This window comes from Hippocampus guttulatus, chromosome 6 (assembly GCF_054856545.1).
Source record: "Hippocampus guttulatus isolate MCC_2025c chromosome 6, RoL_Hgut_1.0, whole genome shotgun sequence".
NCBI lineage: Eukaryota > Metazoa > Chordata > Actinopteri > Syngnathiformes > Syngnathidae > Hippocampus > Hippocampus guttulatus.
In genome coordinates, this window is record NC_141266.1 from 19,344,986 (window position 1) to 19,369,061 (window position 24,076).

Consider the following 24,076-nt stretch of genomic DNA (forward strand, 5'->3'; position numbering starts at 1 on the left):
ATCAACAAGGCAAATTCAATGAGAATCTTGTGGGATCAAATGTCAAAAAACAAAAAGCTGAACTAATTATTACTTGTATTTTATGAAATGCATCTTATGTCACAGCTACCGTTTTATTGACAATATTGGGTTAGAGAAGCAGCACGATGGAGTTTGTCGACTCGGTCGACTGATTCAAGTGTTTAAAAAGTGTTCATGTTATACATTACAATATGACGTTTGTGAAACAGCATATCATAATAATCCGATCCGGACAGGACGTGTTGCAGTGTTGATGATAAACAACTCACCAAAAGTTAGGAAGAGTCACAAAAGGACAAAAAAGTGGATGTTTTTGTATATTCCCCCCAAAAGGTGAATTTTGCTGTTCAGATATTTGTTAGAGGACAGCAAGGTGTGTACATCTTTATTCATTTATTTATTTATGCGAGTAGTGTATGAAGACGGTTTAGTCCGGGTGTCTTGCGCACACCCATCTAAGATGTGGCTTCAGCAACACGTCCGTGGCCTCTGAGGCAGTAAACCAGCTACACTGGCAAGCGTACGCCCGGAGACCTCTTCGCTTCCTCAGCTTGACTCCCAGTTTCCTGCAGTCGGGCATGTTGTTCCTGCATGCACATATGAAAAGTATATTGAATAATACTGCACACCACAGTATGTCAAGTTTGAACATTAACACTGGGGGAAAAAAAGTACTTCATGTTTTCAAGTGAAATGCATTGCACATGCAAATTAAATAAATGTCATCATAATCAAATTATGCTTGTGCCTTTTCTGCACGTTTTTTGAATAAATAGATGGATTTTTTTAAATCATGGATTTAAAAAAAATCGAATTCATTGATTAAATTAAAAAAAAATAATGGACAGATTAATACATTATTAAAATAGGCGGTAGTTGCAGAGGCACCACTGTCGATGAAAAGTGTGGTTTAGACTCACCTGAAGAAAAGGTAATCGCATGACGAGTCCCACTCGCAGTTGTCAAACGTCAACACCCGGAAGTCGCAGGAGGTGCACCTCAGCTGGTCACACGACCTGCCCGCACACGTCCAGTGGTCATTGCAATGTGCTTTAAATTGCATTAAAGCTCAGTATTGAAGAAAATTTGAATTTTGGCACCTCTTGGATGCGGCCGTTCCCACTCCTTTTGCCACGGCACTTCCTCCAAGGTAAATAGGACAGCACCTGGATGGATGCATGGAGGGAGGGAGGGCTGGGGCATTAAACCGGAGGAGTTTCAAAATATTTGGGCCGCTCATTTAGCTCACTTTCTTCCTCCAGGCTGAGAATGAATCTGGTCGTCCCGATGTCTTTTGGGAAGTGGCGCAGTCTGACATTAAATGAGCAAAAATAGATTAAATCAGAATCTTAAAACTGACATTATTATGTTTTGCTTTAGTCATAATACCCCAGGGATCGACAATTATAGATTTTTTTTTTACAGCGTGCAGTGGAGGATTTGCAAGGGATCATGCAAACGAAAATATTTTTAAAAATACTGTGACATTTATAGAAACAATATTATTTTACTCAAGTGTTCAGTTGAGTCGTGGCTCGGTCGTCTGATGGAAACATTTTAATCCCAAAGTATTCACCTTATCCTGAGGTGCATTACTGAGGTCTTCCTCTTGTAATTCCTCCAGGAGAGCATCAATGTCCTCAGTGATGCTGTTTTTATTCTGCCCACATCTGGTGGCACAAGGTATACTAATTAAGCTATGAAAGACTCGCCGTTATAAAATAACATCAATAAACTGAGCCACATAGGAAAGCTACACTTATAGAACGTCAGGAAAATGCCATCTCTGCTCATTAGCTTTAGCAACATTAACTTGGTATACCCGACATTCCGACGCTCGCCGGAGTCTTTACCGCACTTTCCCTCCTTCATGGAGCTCGCCAGGCTGACGGAAATGTTGCGACAAAACTTCTTTTCCACCTCGTCTAACAGCTCATCCAGATCGTCATCCATGGCGGCTTTAGCTCCATTAACGCTATAAGCTAACTAAATCGCTCTTACGACAACATTTGATGTTGCTAAGTAACGTGGTCGTAAACCGGACATGCACAGACAATCCTTCAAAATAAATGATTAAACTAATCTTTTATTTCGTCTCGAAAAATCCAAATTCAAACAACTCTCTTATCTTCAAATGAGATGTATTTTCAATTCATTAAAGGCTTATTTATTGGGTTTGTACTTGCAGTTTAAAGTACAACAATTTTAGCTCTTTCATATACTTTGAAAGTTCAAAAGAAAGTACAATCGTACCAGCTTAAGGACAACACTTTACGTTGCTTCATCACACTGCAGAAATGCGCAATCAACCCTTCAAGAAAAATAATGCTGCTATTGTGATCTCACTTGTGTCAACTCAAATGAAAACAATAAAAGAACTTAAGAAATGATCATTACCAATTTATTAATAGTTACTGTATGTGCTTTTCTTGTATTAAACAGTACATTAAGCACATCGGAAACAACAAATGACAATGGTTAAAATATCCGATTAATAATAAAACATCTTGAAAAAAAAGCCTTACAAATAAATATGTAAGCGTAGGAAAAACAAATTCGTAACACCAAGTAATTGCGTAAAATGTTACACCTGCGTTGTCGGCAGGATTCGAACCTGCGCGGGGAGACCCCAATGGATTTCTAGTCCATCGCCTTAACCACTCGGCCACGACAACAGGTAAACGATTAGGCACGTTATTTCATTTATCTAATTATTTCCATTGGCTTTGAATGCTTCCATATCCTCCAGTAGTCTAGTTAGGACTACTGGTAGACTACTGGTAGTCAGTAGTCCTGACTCCTGACTATATCCTCCTGACGAGGATATGACCAAATCAATAAAATCAGAGGACAGGGAGATTCCACTACATTAAAATGATCCCTAAATTTCATATTTTCCACTTCTATTTTTTTTTTAAATATAAGGTAAAATGACTTATGAGACATTTTAACCAGTGAAGTGAAACAAGGAAGTGAATGTCACAACGTTTTTCGATTTGAGCCATCGCAAAAAAAAAAAAAGGGGAACTGTCAAAAGCCACACCCTCGGTATGGATTTTTTTTGTGTGTGAATTATGTCTGAGAAACATTAGAAAAATTAGTTTTGATATCTCGAAATAATTAATGACAACAAACAAAAAGTGGAAAGAAAAGAAAAAAATATTCAATAAAATAAAAATGAGAATCTTAATTTTCCTCTTCGTCAATTAATTTCACACGTGAGATTTGGGGGTTTATGTTGCATGTCTTTATTGTTGTACAGAGGGAAGGAAGGTAGGACATTAATTTGAGAACTGTATTTTGCCTGATCCTGTTTCACAACACAGTTACCCATCCATTCTTCCATATTATGATCCACTTTATCCTCACAAGGGTCGCGGGGGGTTGCTGGAGCCTATCCCAGCTGTCTTCGGACAGTAGGCGGGTTACACCCTGAACCGGTTTCCAGCCAATCACAGGGCACACATAGACGAACAACTATTTGCGCTCACATCACCAAGAGGGCAATATAGAGTCTTCCATTAACCTGCCCTGCATATTTTTGGAACGTGGGAGGAAATCGAAGTACCTGGAGAAAACCCACGCAGGCATGGGGAGAACATGCCAACTCCACACAGGAAGGCGGACCCCCACATACTCGTAGTTTGGCATCTGCAGAATCACCCCGTCATTTTTTTTCCAACATTTTTTAAAATCTATTTTTTCTTGTTTTAGTGTTTTAAACAATTTGTTGGGGGGTGGGGGCTAATCCTCATGTTTGGTGGTAAACAGATTTAAGGTGGACTCCCGCAGTTTTAGCATTCATGGAATCACCAAGTCACATTTTTCTTTCAACACTTTTTTAATAACTGTTTTTCTTTTTTGCAGTTTTTTTCCCAGTGAGACCTCACCAGGAGGCATTTCTAATCAGATGCCCGAGCCACCTCATCTGGCTCCTCGCAAAGATGGAGAGAAGCGGCTCAGGTCCGAGCCCCTCCCGGATGACCGAGCATCTCACCTTATTTTTAAGGGAGAGCCTGGACACCCTGCAGAGGAAACTCATTTTGGCCATTTATCTTCGCGATCTCGTTCTTTCGGTCACATATCTCGTGACCATAGGTGAGGGTAGGAATGCGGATCGACCGGTAAATTGAGAGCTTCGCCTTTTGGCCCAGCTCCTTCTTTACCACAACAAAATCCGCATCAACAGTAGACGCCGCACTGATCCGCCTATTCAATCTCCCGCTCCCTCCTGCCCTCACTCGTGAACAAGACCTCAAGATACTTGAATTCCTTCATCCTCGACCCGCAGAGGGCATAGATTTGAAGGTGCTGATGATCATCCCAAACGCTTCACACTCGGCTGCGAACTGCTCCGGTTCAAGTCGGGGATCCCGGCTCGAAGACGCCAACAGCGCCACCTCATTGGCTAAAAGCAGAGAAGCAAGTGAGGCTACAAACCGAACCCCCTCAATGCCTCGGTTGCGCCGAGAAATTCTGTCCATAAAAGTTGATGTTTTTGGTGGTAAACACACATTGGAGGTTTCTTACCACTTTTTGAGGAAGCCAGGGTGTTTAACCCTTTCATGCACCCTGTAACATTAGCTGTCCACTGTAGTAATCGCTGTCCCCCCCAGATTTCCATTCTTTGCCAATGCCCTCGGCGAATTGTACATGAAACAAACTCTGAATGAGGATAAAAACAATAACAGACAGAGGCGCAACGGCTCTAATCGCAAGCTGCAATTCTAGACTATTGGCCGCTAACAACCTCCGGCGATGCAGGTCACGTGCCCCCTTAGTTTAAAGGTGACCTGCTTTTCAGACTTATTTATTTATTTGTGCAAAAGTGAGACTGCTAATAACATAAAATAAAAAAATATCATTAATAACAACGCACATAGACGCACGTTTTTTTGTTTTTTTTCCCCTCAACATCCCTCGCCAGTCCCTGAGCTACCACCCATCGCGATCAACGTTTTGGGCACCCCTGCTCTACATTGTCTCTCTCGGTGTGTTTGTGAGTGTGAAAGGGTGTTTGTCTACATGTGACCTGCAATTGGCTGGCAACCAGTTCAGGGTGTAACCCGCCTACTGCTCCGGGGCGACTCCAGCACGCCCGGCCGGGACCCTCGTGAGGATAAGCGGCTCGGAGAAGGGATGGATGCATGGATGTTTCGGGACATAAACTGGAGGTCCATGGGCACTCTCTCATATGGGGCCCAGTGACGCTTTGACAGCTTTCCACCCTTTTTTTTGGTCCTGCCGGCGCTTTCTCAAAAGGCACTGTGGGGATGGAAAATAGTATTCTTATTTATTCATTAGAAATGCACATAAACATGAGAAACAGCTCAAGCAGTCAGATTTGGGAAAAACAACGAGAAGCTGGACGAGCCCGTAACAGTTGAAGATAGACTATACATTAAAAAAAAAAAAAATCAAAAAGCTTCACGACTCCCACACACTTTCAACACATTTTAACATATTAACTCACACTGAAAATGACATCATCAAAAAACACTTTTTAAGGTATGAGCACCTGCTCGCTCTCACTCGTGAAATGGGAGACTATCACACCTCTTTGAGGAAATGAAAAGACCCCATAAACGGCGCCCGGTGTGCGTGCTTCAATTTGCTTACCCCTCGTAGCTGAAAGTTGACTGTAAAACCGACACATAGGACTAGAAGACGAGTACACATTGTCTATTTCAACACTAAGATGTTCCCATATATATATATATTTTTAAATGGAAGTCTGCTTACAAATTACGTGAAACGCCACAGACGGGCCAACGGAAATTAAAATAGATCAGGAAACAACTGCTACTTTAACACACACAAAGCAGCAACAGATTACTGTCGAAATTCCTGGCGGTGTTTTTTGTGTGTGTGTGTGTGTGTGTGTTACGTGTTTTATGTGTGTGTGACTTACATAAGACAGCAGGGAGCAAAAGAGTGTCAGGATCAGGAGAGCAGAAAGCAAAATGATCCATTCAATATTCATTTTCAGGAGTCCAACGGGTATGCCGGGGCAATCTGTAAATGGTCAAAAAAATAAGTGCAATGTTCAGTGTTCTCATGGATAGTCAAGTGACTTCATCCGTGTTTCGATCATAAGAAAAAAAGAGAAGCTACAGAAATGAATCTCTTTTTTTTTTAAGAGTTTGCCCAAAAGTTCACCCACCACCTGCATCACACTCACAATGGAAACTGAAGCTGGGATTCCCCCGTTCATTTTTAGATTTTTGTTTGACTGTACAATTTTAATAAAGAGCTGACATGTGACTGTGGCTCCCCCTGCCCACTTACGAGGGCATATCACAGTAATTGAATCGCTCCATAAGTCAACCAAATGGAGACTCGTAAATTGAAAATTAGGTACAGCGGTACGACAAGTCGAATGTTTCCGGTAAATCGCACCTGACAGCTTGAGGACCACCTCTCCTTCTAGATTTCTTTCCCCGACGGGTGCGTACAGGCGACATTTGTACGCGACGTTGTCACGGCACGTGACGTTGGGCAGCAGGATGTCGTTGGTGTCGTTGTTGAGGATCACCTCCCGCGTCAGGCTCACATAGCGCTCGACCGCGCCGTTGGGCAGATCGCGCAACACCAGGCCTCGGCGTTGCGGCGTGGGTGGGTTGCCGCGAAGCTCCATCTGTCACATCGACACAGTTCGGTGAGCCTCTGAGAAAGTAGCGGTGGCTAGCCTTTTCCGTTAGATTGATGTATACGTAGGCTAGGGGTTTTTTTTGTTTGTTTTTTAAACAGCAGCCCCCCCTGACTGACATCCCACCCTGCTAATAGAAACGTGTGTCGCAGGCTATGACGCAAATATTCGTTGACGAAATGTTGACATTTAATATTTATTCGACACATTTTTACAGCATCGGAAAACGTTGATAATGTTTGTGTCATGTTTGTCCTCTGACAGAAACCATATTAAAACAAAAAAAATGTATTTCCCTCTTATCTTTTTCCATTTTCAAACATTTTTGAAAAAGCTCTAGGGAACCACAGGAGGGCGCTGAAGAGCCACATTTGCCGACCCCTGGGCTAGGTGTTTTGATGACATGATCAATACTACTGTCATAGTTGTTGGATTAATGTAGCCATTTTCCACAAAAATTGGTGAATCTAAATGTATTCATTTTTTTTATTCTTTGCAAAATATTGACTTCATTTTATGATTTTAGTCAACAATTTTACAGATTTTTAAGTGAGCCAGACTCCAGCACGCCTGATTCAAACGAGCAGCTCATCGGCAAGCGCTGTCGAAGCCCGCAATGATCATGATCAATTGAATCAGGTGTGTCGGAATAGGGAAAGCTTTAAAACAGGCAGGACATGGCTCTTGAGGAACCGGACGTCCCTACCACTGTGCTAACAAGTCGGCCACGGTCCCACCCAACAATACAATAATGTTTGGGAAATGTTTAATTTAGAGGGAACTTATTCAGGGTGTATCCCACCTTCTGTCCGAAGACAGCCGAGATAGGCTGGCCATCGTCCTGCCTGTTTTCTCTCCTGGCTGCAACACACCTGACTCAAATGATCAACTCATCAGCCAGTTCTGAAGCAGCATTAGAACAATCCCGATTATTTGAATCAGGTGCGTTGCTCCTGGAAGAGTTAGAAAACAGGCAGGACAGCGGCCCTTGAGGACCGAGTTTGGACAGCCTTGCTTTAGAGCATAGGTGTCAAACTCAGGTCCTGGAGGGCTGCTGCCCTGCATGTTTTCAAAGTCTCCCTGTTGCAACACACCTGATTCAAATGAACAGGTTCAATGTCAGGCTTGCGCAGAGCCTGCTGATGATCTGTTCATTTGAATCAGGTGTGTTGCAACAGGGAGACTTGGAAAACATGCAGGGCAGCGGCACTCCAGGACCTGAGTTTGACACCTATGCTTTAGAGGATTTGCGGATTTAAAAATGGATGGATCCGACTGTATCCACTGTTTGAACATAGGCGGCTTTTTTTTTTTGATAGAATTCAAAGCCCACTGGAGGCGAATCCTGGGAATAGCAAAAGTAAAAGGAATGAACACACACACACGAAAGTGAAAGCAAAGACAATGGTAAACAACGCAAATGAAAAATAGTCCAACAGTCAATGCACGCCATTTACCTTGTCCCAGATAACAGCCAAGTATTGCACCCCTGGTTTGACTTGGGCTGTGCACGGCAATGAGCAATCGTCACCCAAAACACCCTGAACAACGCGCACTTCCTCGCTCCGAACCCAGACGCCATCTAGTCGGAATAATACGTTACAGTCGTATATCAAACAAATTCGTATTGTATTTAAAAATACTCACCGAGTGACAGTAGGAGGAAGGCCATTGGAATTGCGCACATTGTTGACGGTGAAGTTGGGCTGTCTGTTTGCCTCCAAAAAAAGATTCTGGAGTGAAGAGACCCACCGGTGGGAGTGGCTTCTTTGCGGAACTACTGTACAGTATTAACACTGGGTGTCTTTACGAATTCGCCGTATGTACACAACGAAACTCAACAGCGTAGGTGAGCGACCGCAGCTTCTATGATTTACTTATTAACATTTTCGCGAGATGAAAACTCATCGCACGTTATAACATCAAACTGAATAAGATGATAGCAAATAAGGAAATGACTAATACAATGACTGAAGAAATAAAAACAAAACCTGCATTTAAATACTATTTACATCCTTAGTGTCGCAAAGCATGCCGGGGGCGTATCCAGTCTTCCAGCGACTTTTCAATATTTTCAACAAAGAAAATAAAACATAAATTTAGGTGGATTTAAACACATTTTATTTTTGTAGCTTCATCTTTTTCAGATGATAAAATTTGTAATTTTATTTCTAATCCAAAACATGCCTGTTTTATGTTTTTTCTCGATCAGAAATAAAATTACACATTTTATCTTCACCTCTTTCCATCTTAAGAAAGTCAAAATCCCCCAAAATATAATGTATTGATGGTATTTATTTAAAAATGTATTTATTGTTTTTCAACCCAACCAACGGCTCTTGGTACATCTCAAAGCAAGGAATTATCAATAAACTTCACATTAAATGGAATTTTGAACAGTTTTAAAAACACGAATGGTTGATTCCTTTGAATTTGTGTGAAATAAACAACAACCCTGTATGATGATCAATCAATGCTGTGACAAGAAAATGATAAGGACATGGACAAAACAAAACAGCAATTTATCTGAAACACTTCAGAGCACAGAACATGTATTTGAGATATTTTACATCATATTTACACGACATCCTTTATTTACGTACCGTGCATCCAGAAAATATTCACAACACTTCCCCTTTTTCCACATTTTGTTATGTTCCAGCTCCAACCTGATTGAAGTATGAGAGACCAAACTGGCCAAAGTGGGCCAGGCATGTAGCATCAAAATGTTTTGATGCTGTAACTGCTAACAAAGATGCAACCGTGGTTTTTTTTTTTTTGTTTTGTTTCGTTTTTTACTTTGGGCACATTCACATATATTTATGAAAAAAATAGGTTGTGAGTATGCCGAGGTTTGTGTAATCCATTTTGGAATAAAGATGCAAAATAACAAAATGAGGATAAAGTTATGTCTTGTAAATACTCCCCAATGGCACTGAATGCTCATTTGCTTTAGTTTTTACACATCAGAATCTAAAATTGGAACTGAACGAAACGTTTGAAGACTTTGGACCCAACGAAGAAAATGGAGACCAAACAGAATGTTCCTGGAGCAAATTGTCCCTTGGGTCTGTACTCGGCCCACTGACGTTTTCATCAGCTTGAAGTTTAAATAATGCAAAATGATGGTGACGAAGTGACTCTCCCACTAAGGTAATGTTTAATTTAGGAGCTGCGAGGTCCCTTAACCAGACCCTGCTCTTTGCGCATCACTGGTGCGTGGATGCTGCAGTCCCGAGCCTCGCAGAAACCTGGAACCCCGGCGATTCCCATCATCCCGGTGATGCCCATTGGACCCGGGAATCCGCGCGCACCGCGCGGGCCCTCCATGCCGTTTTTGGCTACGCCAGGCTCACCCGGAAAACCTGAGGAAATAAGAACAATGGACTTGAACTTCTGCAAAACAAACAAAAGCTCTTCTTTAAAGTGTTCAGCATATCTCTTGTTGATGTCACGGGACCAATTTTAACTACAAAAACATTTTTTAAAATTGGAAAAGAATTCATTTCATGTCAAAATAATTGGCATTGTATAATTTCCCAAAGCACACCTGATGATGTCTTACTAATGTGCCACAAGGCACACGGATTTATTCACAAACAAGCTGCCCCTTACTGCTTCTGTTAATCGGAACAATGAAAACGTGGTCTCACCAGGGGCTCCTTGTGGTCCATCAAGTCCCGGGAAGCCTTTTCCCGGATCACCCGAATTTCCTTTCGGACCCTTTTTGCCTGCTCAGAAAGGTCAACCCCATCAACTACCGCATATCAATTAAAAATGTATTTTTAGAAAACGAGTAAAGAAAAAATACTGAGGGCAAACCTCGTTCACCCTGCGCTCCTTTCTCTCCCTCCAGGCCTTGGTCTCCCTGAACACCGCGGGCTCCCTTGGATCCAGCTCTGCCCGCTTTGCCCTACAAGAGACAGAGGGCGGGAAGTGCGTTCATAAATTTAAATCATATCATTGATACTTTCTTGAAGTGAAGATATTCAGTTTTTTAAAAAAAATGTAGTCGTGTTTCATATTCATTCAAAATAACACAATATTTCTTAGTTGATATAGAATGCATTGTAATTGCAAAAAAGGTAGAGAACTGGAATGGCCTCCCACTGAACATTGGGCAAGCCCCCCCCCCCCCGCTGCCCATCTTTAAAAACCACCCCAAAACTCATTTGTATTCATTGGCATTTGACTCAGCATGACTCAGATTTGATCTTAGTTTGATTGTTTGATGCTATCTACCATCTTTGTTACTGATTTATAGGTATATATATATATATATATATTTAAAAGAAAGATAAAAAGCAAATTTCGAAATATCATTAAAACCATGAAAAAGGTAGACCAAAAAGATTTTAATTAATTGAATAAATAATATAATTGATCATTTAAAAACATTAATTTCAAAACATGTAATATTTCTATAATGAAGACTGTAAGAAAAAGCAATACGTCATTCTTTGCAATCTAATATTACATGTAGTATTTTCCTAAAATGTATTTTCTTTTTATCATGGGTTTGTAATGGCCCCATTTTATGATACCTTTCAAGTATTTATTCATTCTATTTTTTTTCTTCTTAATTTTGTGCACTTTAATGGATGACATTTGCGGGGTAACTTCGATACGATCTCTGAGCCGCTCAAAATGCTAGTAGCGAATTTTGCGATCCATGTCAACTTTGAAATAAAACCTCATGCTAAATGCTCTCCTCTCAAATGCATTGGTTGTCAAAATACATACATCAAAAAAGAACTACAACCAAGATATACAATAAATGTATATCCATCCATCCATCCATCCGTCCGTCCGTCATCCTGTTTATGCCATGGAGAGCTCAAAGCCGGCCGGTCTCACCGTTTTGCCGGCTGGTCCCGCAGGTCCTTTGGCTCCGGGGGGTCCGATGAGTGTGCGGTTGTTGATGGGACATCCTTGCGTGCACTTAGCACGGATGGAGGGGGCGTACTGCGAGAGCTGAGCAGTGACCACACTGCGGCACAGCTGCAACACCTGCTCGTCCGACAGCCCGGGACCCTGAAGGCAACATTTGGTCACGTATGCTAAGTCCAAACCCCACTTTCCATCTTAATGATAATTCCCGTTTCCAATTTTTTTTACCACCCAGAAGTATTCTGGTCGCCTCTTATTTACGAGCATTCTGAAATAGTCGATATCAAACAGGACTCACGATGGGACCTTGAACTCCTTTGGATCCGGCTAGGCCTCTGGCGCCAGGGTCTCCGAGGGGGCCGCGGGTACCTCGGGTTCCCGGGATGCCGGGAGGACCCGCGGGGCCCGGATTGCCGGTCCGACCGACCGCACCTTTGGGACCACGCTGGGCAGACGAAGGAGACAAGAGACAATTGTGCAGTGACAAAAATAAACGAATAAACGATCCAATAAGCTCGTACAGGCTTATCGAGTCAAAGTTACTGCGATGCTTCAAAAAAAGCATCTCTTGCCCTAAAAAGTCGACTTGTGGGGAAGTCAACCCCGCAAATTTTCTTGACACAAATACGTTCAATGTGCCTCCAACACGGCATTCGGATTAATATCGCGTGAGGAGAGCAGTGTGGGCGGCACAATATAAAAACTTCGAGCAGCTTTTCGAACATGACATTCGTCGAAAAAAAAAAAAAAAAAAAGGAATGTCTTTGACTTCTCGTTTGGATTTTGTTGAACTTTGAAAAAAAAGCAGAATGTCTTTGACTTTTCGTTTGGATTTTGTTGAACTTTAAAATGGGGACATCCTTTGTGGCATTAACAGAGGTCACTACAGTGGACAGCTTATCATGTTATCAGGTTACAGGGGGCGTGAAAGGATTTAGGGTTTTTTCGTGCATGTGTGTGTGTGTGTGAGTGACAAACACACCTCTCCTTTGTCTCCACGATCGGCAAGTGCACCCTGAATGGAGAAACCAAAGTCACTCAAGAGCGATATGTAAAGACTGTATGTCAAACGTGCTGAAAAACAGGTTACCTTTTGTCCTTTCGGGCCCTTTATCCCTTTTCTACCCTTTGCACCCTTTCATGTGAAAATAAAAGGAAATACAGTCACTGAGGAAATAATAAGGAAGCAAAGCCAGCAGAATTTCCAGCGGGAAGTTGACGTGCAAACAAGAATTTTGAGAACATTGACCGCAAATGGGTGTTTTGAAAGGCGCTTATAAATAAAATGTATTCTTCTTCTTATTATTATAAATAGCACTTGATCAGACGGTCTGCTCTCACCATTTCACCATCCGGTCCGGTCTCGCCTTTGGGCCCCTACACAATACAACACACATGCACAAGTGTACATACTTCATTGATGAGTTGTGTTGAGATTTGTGGTTGTCGGTGTTGTTGTGTGAAGTGAGTACTCACAAGGGGTCCCTGGAGTCCCATTGGTCCTGGCTTGCCGGGTATCCCGGCATCTCCTTGTTCACCTCCAGGACCCTGATCAAAGAAAGGACCATTTAAAAAAATTCATCTGTGAATATGATGACTAATGACCAAAGTGAAAACGAAGTGAAATGAAGAAAATACAACATTTGGACCAAACTCATGGTGCACCTACAGAAAGTAAATGTTGAGTTAAAAATATTCGTGCACTTATCGGTAGGACAAATCGTATGAGAACTTTAACATGTACGAAATGATGCATAAATTCCATAAACAGTAAAGATGCGCTGACTTGGGCTCAGGAATCTAAAATGTGTGCCGCGGCGCTCACTCACCACAGAGCCCACTCTGCCTTGTGGTCCTCGAACGCCGCGCTCGCCTTTGCTGCCCTGCAACGGTCAAAAAACAACCGCGTCAGACTCGCGCTCAACCTCGGTGAGAGTGGCTAAAAATGGCGGTGTCACCTTGGCGCCGAAGGAACCTGGCTCTCCCATCAGGCCTGGGACACCTATGGGACCCTGAGGAAATCAACGTGAAGATTCAGATGAGAAGCTGATTGAGTAAATTGTACCAGGGATGAACACTTTTTTTTTTTTATGGTCAGGAAAATGTAAATGTAAATTGTTCATTTTACACACACGCACGCACACACGCATAACATTAAAAATATATTTAAAAAAATAAAAACAGACAAAACACATTTTAATTAACTGCTTTCAGAGTGAAAAAAAATAATCAGGTAACACAATGCAAATTTGACAGCAGTCTTGGTAATGTAAATGCCTGGCGGTCAGAATATAGAAGGGAGAGAGTTGTGCTTTGCCCACCCTAAATTTAATGACACACTCACATCTACTCCGGGGTCGCCATCGCCGCCCGGAATGCCGCCGAGACCTTTGGTACCCTGTCAAAGAGATAATATCCCGTGTTTTCATTTGAAATTTTAATTATTGTACAGTCAGGGTCCCTCACTGCACTCAGGTCCCCATGAAGTTAATTATTTGATTCTGTGGGAACTATTTCCGCTTTTTTCCAGGACCAAAAAGATACATCTAAGTGTCAAAAATATTTGAAGGGATCATCCCTCTAACAAGAACGTTATATTTTTGTACATTTCAAGCGTGTCCAATGTACATTTTGGGTGTGATGGCGAAACAAGTTTGTTCAGTGAAGTCAACTGAAAAATATGTTTACTGCCATCAACAGAGGTGGAGACTATTTACAAGAAATTCTCCAGTCTGTCTCGGTATCATTTTCAACGTGATGTGAAACCAACATTCAAAGATCTCAAATTCATTTGGGGAGTTTCTGGGTGGTGCGACTAAACAACAGTCTAGCCATATCCTGACTAAGGACGAAAGTGAAACCTCAACTGACACCAATGACAAGCAAACTGGAAAGAGATTGGCGGACTTCCGGTGTGGGTGGGGATTACAATAACTGTGGGCTGATGTCATGATGACTGAAACCAAACATGCTGGAAAATTGTTTTCTTTATCACTGGCATATTCGGAAAAATTCAAATACATGGACAGTGGTACCTCTACTTACAAAATTAATTGGTTCTGGAAGAAATGTCTTAACTAGAACATTTTGTAAGTAGAATAAATGCCCTAATCTGTTCCAAGCCCCCCCCGCCCCCCCCAAAAAAAATTCTGATATACTGTAAATGTTTTCTAAAGCATCAAAATATGGAACAAATACATGTTCCAATTAGATTCTTGCACAATAATGTAAAAAATAAAGGATAAAAATGATGGTCATTTAACTTTTAACTTTGTCCTCATCGCTTTTTTGCCCTCATGTTCTCTCTCAGAAGTGGGTTTTGCCTGGCATTTTGGAAAGAACTGATCCAAGGACGTTTGCTGTTGTCAGCTTTTAAAAAAAATCCTTCGAAAATGTCCACGGCAAACATCAGCATAGTGAGCGATCACCCGACCTTTTCTGGGTGATTCACATTTTCGTAAAATTATCAGAAATCACCTCATGGCCCGACCAGGACGCCGCATAAACACAGATCTATCTCTTGATTTATCTCCACACACAGTCACAAACGGTAGAGGTCCCCTCTTAGCCAATGGGATGCCAGGATGATGCTCGGTAATAGCCGATGGCAGAGCAGCTATAAGCATGTTGCGTTCAGGAAACTCGGAGCTGCGAGTAGCAGCCCAGACTGTATTTTTACCTTTCGTAAATTGAGATTTCTTTCATAACAAGAAGCAATATTTTCCTGCTGAGGTGTTTCGTAACTTGAACATTTTGTATGAGGAGACGCTCATAAGTACAGTAGAGGTAACACTGTACAGGATATCATTTCCTCATACATATTCATACATACATAACTTCTATTGAAGTGTGTACAGTTCTTTTGTGAAACATTTATTTTGTGCAATGAAACACTTCATTTTTTTCTCTCCACCCAATTTTGCTGCTGTGGACTGCAAATTTTCCCAGTGTGGGACTAATAAAGGTTATTATCTTATATTTGATATCATATCCTGTATTAAACTGTTTAAGCATTAACAACATGCAATAAATGACAAGGACAAATGATAAATGCACCTTTGGTCCGCTTGGCCCGCGGCCACCCGGCTGGCCATGATAACCCTGAGGGAGACAAACAAGCAAATATTCAGGCAGAAAAGTTTTTTTAAAAAATTGACGGTAAGTTATTTAAATATATACATACATTAAAAATAAATAAAAGATACAGAAATAAAGAACTACAGTGGTGAGGAGGAATCCGGTAAACGAAGCTGCTTGCAATTTTGAATCTGATTCCATACAAGTGGTTTAAATGCGGGTGAAATTAGACATGGTATAAACAGAGGACGTGTGCGCGGTGCCCTACATTGTATCCTCTGTCCCCAATGTCTCCTGGGAATCCAGGTGCTCCAGTCTGACCCTGCGGGATGAGACAAGACATTGAGAACTCAACAGCGACTTCTCCTGGCCAAGAGGTTTTACATGCCGCTTCATCATACTTCCTCTGACATAAACTTCAATCGTTCATTTTCCAATTACCTTGTGTCCATCTTGTCCTTGAACTCCCACTTTGCCCTCTTCACCCACGGACCCCTGGTTAGAAAAAAAAAAAAACCCACACATGATATCATGCATGACAAGTCAAGGTTGAGTTTGCAGTTTTCAAGCTGTTAGCAAGGTTTGAATGCAGCCTCACTTCATCTCTCGCCTTTGCAGCCCTGCGCACACGCCCTGACATTTTTTTTCCCCATTGAACACAATCTATTCTAATTTTAAACAAAATATAGAATTTTTTTTCTCCACACTATTTGGTAAGAAGAAACATGTACTATTACCCGTTGGCCCAGTTTTTTTTTGGGTGGGGGGCAATGCACATTAATCAGCAAAACGCATCAATGCCTCCTCCACTCATACTGTAACTACTTGCTCTCTGCTGGCTCAGAAGGAGAAAAAAAAGTTACCGGTAATTGAAGGCAATTCATTTCAAATAGGTGGCTTGTTTACTCAACTCTGGAAGCAGCCAGCCATACTTTGTCTTACTTAAAAGTCCCCTCAAAAAATATAGAAGAGCTCATTACCCAGGACAGCTAGTAGACTCATGGGAGTTAAGTGTTCAAAACAAAACGGGTGAAACCGCAACCAGTGGTTATGCCGCACATTATTGTGGTTATTGAAAGCTTGACTTTTTAAAACCACGGTAAACCGTCAAAGCAATAATTGGCAGGTTGCCTTATTTATGTTTGGAAAGTTCTACATCAGATTTTTACCTTGGGACCTTGACCTCCTCTTGATCCCGGCGAGCCAGCATCACCGCGAGAACCCTAAGAAAACAAAATAACAACCTTTGACTTTGGATTTTAAAATCAAATTGATTGATTTTTTTGACTGCGTTTCCGTACAGTGTTACCGGTCCCTCCGACTCCTCCTCGCGGTCCCTCCATGCCGGAATCGCCCTACAAACAGGAAGCCTCATGTCACCATATGAGCCCAGAAGGTCAAAATTGTGACGCTGTCGTTTGTCTCGCGTTCGTGCACTTTAAGAAACCCTTCAGGCGATTTTAGTCTGTGTTTCTTTACGAAAGTAACCCAGCCCGAATGATGCACAGTGAACATTTTCGGGGGGGTTCAGACGCCCTTGATTGGACCTTGTGCTTTGTAGCCCGTTACAATTTGCCAGTAGGCTATTCGCTCACATTTGTTTATGGCTGTACTTATTTGCTTGCCAATGTGTGAGGTCCCGTCAGCTTGTTTCTGTCGTACTTTATTTGAAAATCAGGTCAGATACTGCAGCGCGCCACATGTAACTGTTGTCAACTTGATCGTTCGATATGTACAGAGCCGATTCTTTCACATGTTGAACCCTTTCAGGGACAGCGGTTACGACAGTGGACAGCTTATCATGTTATCAGATTACAGAGTAAAAGGGTTCAAATGAGTCACCGTACAGCCCAAATAAATAAACTATAATGTAAAAATATTCAGAGTCCCTTCCTTGAGTCGTCCCCATATCTTGGTGGAAGGGTTTGGAAAGGAGTCCCATTGGGGATTCCCTCTTTTGATCGTCTAGTCAATGGCAGTTAGACCTTGGAAGGGCGTGACAGCCACCCCAACCGAAACTCGAGACGTTTTTGGTTTTTGAACTTCAGCACTTGCGAAAATAACGAACATCTCGAAAACCGGTTGGACTTCCCCCGCCCGCCAGACCAGAGAGCGGGCGTTTGGAAATGTCAATCAAGAAACGAAGCGGTGCTATCGGGGCTCAATCAGCAGGAAGCCAAACCCTGCCAGCCTTACATGATGAAAGAGAAAGGGGTGCTGTAATTTCCCGGAAGCCTGTTCTAGTTGTGATTCCCTATTTTTTTATTTCTTTTTGTGGAACCTAACTCAGTTATTTGAGGAAAAAAATCCTGCTTTTTGCATACATTTGCGTTCATTATGTAACATTTTGTATTTGAAGCTCATATACTGTACATATATAAGATTGATAGAAGCAATCCGACAGATTTTGGTTGGGCGTTGTTTTTTTTTTTCACAATTCACAGCGAGGCTTGGTCTGTTCACGCTGGGGACGAAACACAAAATGGCCGTGGAAGTGAAGTTTGCCATACTTCCGCTGCAGGTTGAATAGTTCCATGTGCTTTTTGCGTAACCTCATAGAGATCGATGAGTTTTACCTTCAGACCCAGATCTCCGCGCTCACCCCGGTCGCCTATTAGTCCTGGTTCTCCCTAGTTAAAAAAAAAAAACAAGAACAATGTCAACGTTAATTTAATTAATCTATTGTGTGATTTACTCTGTCATATTTGATCACAAACTGGTCTCTTCCGACTCTTTACTCACCATACCGCCAAAGAAACCCGAACCTCCATCTTCACCTTCGGGTCCGGGATCACCCTGAAATCAAAGGCCAAACAGATACAAACAAACAAATCTCCAAATTTTGCTGTTTTAATTACAAAAAAAAAAAAAAAAAAGAAGAAAGGCAAGATGAACTGATTTTATATATATTTTTTAGAATGTAATTCAACTTATCACTTGACTTTCCAATCCATTGATTATCAGGTGTGGTTGTTATGGCAATATCATCTTTACGTCTCCATCAGTCATTTTGAGTTCCTCACCACAGGGCCAGCGTCTCCTCTTTGGCCTTGTACTCCTTTTGTTCCTTTATAACCCTAAAAACACAACTCGGTGGTTTATTTCCCCATGTTTTGTTTCCTTTAGAACGTCATTTGGAATTTGTCATTGGTATGCTGATGATGTTGGAGCGTCACCTCTCTGCCTTGCTGCCCTGGCGCTCCCATTTTACCCTGCATGCCTCGCAAGCCCTGACAGGAAGTGAGGGGACCTGGTAAGTCTTCTGATAAACCGTTCTAGAAGTCTCCATCAGGACCGTTTTGACTCGTGGGTACCTTGGGTCCAGCGAACCCGGCGAATCCCGGCTCTCCGGGTTCACAGTCACACTCGGTGGGACCCTCCTCGCCGAGGGCCGCGTCGCCACCAGACTCCTCTGAGGACCCGCCGTCAGGTCCCCGGTGCTTGAACGGAACCTGAAACGGTGACATGATTGTGACATCTGACATCTTGTTTATTGACTACGTCGACTGACCGTGTGTGTCTATTGACAATGTATGACGATGGCTATTGATCTTGTCTATGTCTGCTGATATTTCATCCATCCGTCCATCCATCCATTTTCTGATTCGATTATCCTCCCAATGTGTGCGGGAGCCTATCCCAGCTGTCTTCGGGCAGTGGGCGGGGTACACCCTGAACTGGTTGCCAGTCAATCACAGGGCACACATAGACAAACCACCATCCGCGCCCACACTCATACCTAGGAACAATTTCGAGTGTACAATCAGCCTGCCATGCATGTTTTTGGAATGTGAGAGGAAAGCGGAGTACCCGGAGAAAACCCACGCAGGCCAGAGTAGAACACGGAAACTCCACACAGGATGGCCGGAGTAATCGAACTCTGCACCTCTGCTGATATTTCTTTTTAAAATTATGAATCGATTGTGGGGATATTGATACCATTCTCTAGTTTACTTATCAAAATGTATTTTTTTTTTAAAATAAATCTTGGTACTGTATCAAGAGCATATCAGCCTCTATTTTACTTGCCAACAAGTTTTAAATATTGCTATCGATAATACCAGTCTCGAGATCAACTCTCAACGTATGATTCATAAAAATATTGGTATAAGCCATAAGAGCTTCTAATTTTCTTTTTTTTTTTAAATTGGAAGCAATGCCGATATCACCGATACTGCTTGCATCAGCCTCTATTTTAATACGCAAAAGGTTTTTCAAAATATTGGGATCGATATCGTCTACGGCAGCAGCCTCCGCTTTGAAAATCAACACATTTTCAGAAAAAATGGTGTTTTGTAGGGTGCTAGGGGCATGAAATTTCGTTCCCCATCCATATTCTGTATCCGGGTCTGCTGGCCCTACAAGCTACACCACTGCCTTGATGCGCACCCACCTTCCTCCGACCCAGCTTGTCCTCCTTGGCGTAGTGTGACTCCGTGGGGGTGACGTAAGGGTAGGCGTCCTCGGTGATCATGGTGACCTGGGTTGGGGCGGGCCCGTAGGGGTCGTAGTCATCCTCCTCGGGATTCTGGTCCTCGTCGTAGCCATGGGAAGACTCTAGTGGAAATGACGATGTCTGTCAGTGTGAAGTTTCACTCACCAGTGGCAACTCTGCTGCCCCTTTCACACAGAAATCCTGCAAAATAGCCACTTCAGAGCCGTAACAGAAGATTCGGCATTGAACCGCCTTTGCCCATTCAGAACCCAGAGAAACATCCTACTGAGGCGTATTTTTTGAATTCTGCCTAGCAACAGGCTTCAAGAGGCATAACGAGGAAAAATAATGATAGGAATTCTGTTGATCTGTTTTCAGGAGTCAGCTGTATGAAAAAAAAATGTAATTTATGTTTCACAAAGCATTACTAGTGCTACATTATGGCTTTTGAAAGTGAAATTTGTTCATAAAAGCACAACAGTGTACAAAAGTCGGGCTTATCCTCTAAGGGCGGGAAATAATATTTGGTCTAATTTCACATCAATTCCTCTTTCGTATAGTCAAAGCACATATGACTTTGGTCCACCTTAAAAGTCATGGAACCGACCTGGCTGCGGGGGCCTCAAGTGGTCATAGGGGTCCAGGATCGAGCCCTCAAAGGTGTGATCCTCACCTGCACATTTAAGCCACATATACATGATGAGTTGATTCATCGCACGTATCCAAAACGTGATATCCATCAAAGGCATTGGCCCAGACCCGAGTGGTTTCCGGAATATTCCTCCTGGCAGAGAGCGCAGGTGGCGCACAGCAGTAGGACAAGCAGCGTCCGGGGCCAGGATGCCTGGAAACAAATGCATGTCAAACCAACAAGTTATCCCTTATGATTAACCCTGCATTGCAGTCGACAGTTTCTCAGGTTACATGGTTCACGGAAGGGTTCATGTTGTACCAAATATGGTCTACGTTACTGTGAGAAACATTGGGCAAGACCAAGAGTTGCCTTTCTAATTGATTCAAGGTAAGGAAGAGGAGGATTTGAAAACTGGAAAACGTGGGGGAAAAACAAGTACAGCAAGGCAACCTACTATCGCAGAATCGCCATCTTGCGATTTTTTTTTTTTTTTTTTTTTGGGTGAGTGTTATTGTTACTACCTTCTAAAAAAAAATCTGAATTCTTTTAGTATCAATAATTTCACCCATTAGTTTTACTGAGCTCTTCCCTTCTTTTTCCTTGTCGGCTATCCTACAAGCGGCTCACGCGAGGAGCTGGCTGTTCAACGTTCAACCAATCACATCCAGTAAAGGGGTGGGGCTAGTTGGCATGCGAGTGCAAAATGGCAATAAATAAATAAAAATTGCCACTTCGTTCATCTGCTGAAAACGTGTGTCTGATTTGTCTTTAAACTGCATTATAACTCGGTTGATTTTTTTTTAAATCCGTGATGCATAACGTTTCCGTATTCTTGAACATTTAATTACTGATGGGAGGAAGCATAAGTTAAAAGGCAGAGATATTCACCTTCAATCTTTGTTATTAAAAAAATAACAACAATAATCCTAAATATAAGCACAAAACCCTTTTTTGACATTGAAGAGTGATTTGGAACCGACACAGATGACCCTACTGGACCCCAAGGCCTGCAAGGTGACAGAATTAATCAGTCTTCTCGTTTTCTTTTCCATCAAACTTTTGAGATGATGGAATCAGCCCATTTTACTTTGGGTTTAGCTTTTTTTTTCAACCTGAAAATGTTGTTCAAACCACATTCTTTAGCCTACTCTAGCAGTGATTCTCCACCTATAGCATATCTGATATTTAATGTACAAACACATGTTGGCAGGCAGAGAGATAAGCGAACGATCTGATTATGATGCTATAGTTTGCTTTTATGAGCCCATTTTCATACCACAGAATGTTTCTCTTTGAGTACCTAATAAAGTGCTCAGAAATTATGCTAAAGAAGATTTTGCTTGTTTTTCAACTATACACGGGGTCTGGAAAAAAATGAGCCCATTAAAAATTTGTATCACTTCAAGAAAGAACAATCCAAACGATCGCTTTGTGATCTTTCGCAACCCCATTCGACCCTTCCTCTCTTCTCCTCTCCTTTTTGATGTCCGCCGGGCCATGGCAAGGCCGGATCATCACGCTCACCTTGTCACTGGAGGCTCCCATGGTGCTGCGCCGATTAAGTCCTCTCGTAACACTCCACACCGCCGGCAGGAACAAAACACCCAAAACAAAGCAGCGACGATGTCCGGCTCGGTTGGTCCTCACAGCATGGTTCGCCCGGGACGGTTGCCCTCCTGGATGCTCGAGACTCTGGCTCTCTGCAGGAGCCCGTCAGGTTCCCAGGAGGCTGGCGGGACCCTCACTGGCCATTCTCATCCAATACGTCTTCTTCTCAACAGGGTGAGAAATACCTGACGCAGAGTCCAGCATCTGCAAAGTAGGAGAGGACGGGGGGGGGGGGGGGGGTGAGTGTGCAAGCTCGAGGTCATGCGGGCGTACGCAGCCAGAAGGATAGATCGAGAATAAATACGTCATTGGGAATGTGGGCATATTTTGCGAATGAAAATTTGCATCTAAGTTGGAACGTTTTCAACCAAATCATGCAGAAAATGACCATAAAAATAACTCGTTTTAACCCTTTCATGCACCCTGTAAACCAGGGGTGTCAAACTCATTTCACATTGTGGGCCACATAAGGACTCGGTAGATGTCAAGTGGGCCGAACCATTAACATTATACCATACTGTGCTATAAATCACCAAAATATCATCTCTTTCCTTTGTTTTGGTCTCAAGATGCATTGATTGGCGCTTTCATATCATTTGCTGCGTTGGGTCTATCTCGGTGACAGTCTGAGACTGCTGTTTTCTTCCCCCAATCAAAACAATGTTGTCATCTACCGTGATCAAAACAGTGTGCCCCTAGCGGATAATCCACGAATTGCATTTTATTTAAAATATTCATTCTGTGTCTTTAATGCATTTTTCACTTTTAAATGATCCCGCAGGCCGGATTGAACCTCCTTGGGGGCCGGTTCCGGCCCGCGGGCCGTATGTTTGACACCACTGCTGTAAACTGATAACATGATAAGGTGTCCACAGGGGTAACCGCTGTGCCTGAAAGGGTTAATACAATATAGAATGCCATATTCTTACACAGCATCATTTGCAGCTCTCAGAACTGTCCCAAATGTTTCGCATTTATTTATTTTAGCTGTCTGAAAAGTGGTGATTCGTTTGTTTTATAAATGTCAAGACGCAATTAAAAAGGGAGTGAAATAAAAGAGTAGGGTGACCTTTGGGCCTCCTCTGGTGTGGCAAGCTAGTCCAACATTCCGTGGCTTGAGTCGGCAAAATCCTGCCAGCCAATCAGGAGGTGAGGAGGGCTGAGTCGACCCTGACAAACAGAAAAAGAGAGCAGCAGTGTTCACATTTTTATTTTCCTTCTAAGTTCTGTACGCACATGAAAAGTATTTAAAAGATAAATAAGGCTTTAAAATTTGATTTGACACAAATTATTTTGTGTATGCATTTCCACTTTTCTGCGGATAAGGGAGATATATGTACATAAATAAAATCTATTATTATTATTATTATCAGGAAAGCCAATTTACATACTCTGCATGGATGTGCAACAATAATTAAATTTTACAAAGATGAAAAAAAAAATCAAATCAGATGAAATTTAAAAAAAAAAAGGAAAAACAATACTAATTCACATTTTAAAAATTCAATTAAAAATATCCACGAGTTACTCTTTATTTCTGAATGAATAATAATTATCGGTCTACATTTCTATAGTAGACCGACATTTCTTGTAAAAAATATTGGGAATGAATTTTGAGATTTACATTTATGAATGTGAAACTTTCCAAACAAAACATACAAATTAATGCGCAATTCTCTTTAATTAAAAAACAAACAAAAAACCTTTTTTGGTTGTCTTTTGATTAAAAAAAAACAACAAAAACCTCATTTTTCTTCCCCCA

The 24,076-nt window shown here is 42.1% G+C and overlaps 2 protein-coding genes, 1 long non-coding RNA gene and 1 other non-coding gene across 6 annotated transcripts; 1 reads left to right on the forward strand and 3 right to left on the reverse strand.

Moving 5' to 3' along the window:
* Positions 1-448: 448 nt before the first annotated feature.
* Positions 449-8,478, reverse strand: cfap418 (cilia and flagella associated protein 418). The gene is made up of 11 exons (XM_086113443.1): positions 8,318-8,478; positions 8,128-8,252; positions 6,421-6,658; positions 5,933-6,036; positions 5,215-5,286; positions 1,844-2,007; positions 1,598-1,691; positions 1,271-1,332; positions 1,122-1,187; positions 942-1,037; positions 449-608 (listed from the first exon to the last, which is right to left on the reverse strand). Exons 1-11 carry the CDS (start codon positions 8,355-8,357, stop codon positions 449-451), a joined length of 1,221 nt encoding a protein of 406 aa, XP_085969569.1. The 5' UTR covers positions 8,358-8,478.
* Positions 2,615-2,696, reverse strand: trnas-aga (transfer RNA serine (anticodon AGA)). Its single transcript has one exon. It is a non-coding gene; the product is annotated as a tRNA-Ser (tRNA).
* Positions 8,479-8,496: 18 nt separating the features above from the next.
* On the forward strand, positions 8,497-12,080 carry LOC147203950 (uncharacterized). Of its 2 annotated transcripts, XR_015101180.1 has the most exons (4): positions 8,497-8,515; positions 10,527-10,606; positions 11,551-11,725; positions 11,852-12,080. It is a non-coding gene; the product is annotated as an uncharacterized LOC147203950 (long non-coding RNA). The 2 variants fall into 2 exon arrangements; XR_015101179.1 differs by lacking the exon at positions 8,497-8,515 and having other exon boundaries at positions 10,461-10,606.
* Positions 9,172-23,988, reverse strand: LOC147203951 (uncharacterized). Of its 2 annotated transcripts, XM_086113512.1 has the most exons (27): positions 23,384-23,988; positions 22,231-22,518; positions 20,832-20,916; positions 20,680-20,745; positions 20,031-20,194; positions 18,952-19,089; positions 18,814-18,867; positions 18,661-18,714; positions 18,380-18,433; positions 18,214-18,267; positions 16,939-16,992; positions 16,807-16,860; positions 16,079-16,132; positions 15,906-15,959; positions 15,617-15,661; positions 13,905-13,958; positions 13,519-13,572; positions 13,390-13,443; positions 13,037-13,108; positions 12,902-12,937; positions 12,651-12,695; positions 12,543-12,575; positions 11,859-12,005; positions 11,528-11,704; positions 10,493-10,583; positions 10,324-10,401; positions 9,172-10,035 (listed from the first exon to the last, which is right to left on the reverse strand). In XM_086113512.1, the coding sequence occupies exons 2-27, from the start codon at positions 22,249-22,251 to the stop codon at positions 9,836-9,838; spliced, it is 1,992 nt and encodes a 663-aa protein (XP_085969638.1). In that variant the 5' UTR covers positions 22,252-22,518; positions 23,384-23,988; the 3' UTR covers positions 9,172-9,835. The 2 variants fall into 2 exon arrangements, with proteins under 2 accessions (XP_085969638.1, XP_085969639.1); XM_086113513.1 differs by lacking the exons at positions 20,680-20,745; positions 22,231-22,518; positions 23,384-23,988 and having other exon boundaries at positions 20,746-20,862.
* Between the last annotated feature and the right edge of the window lie 88 nt (positions 23,989-24,076).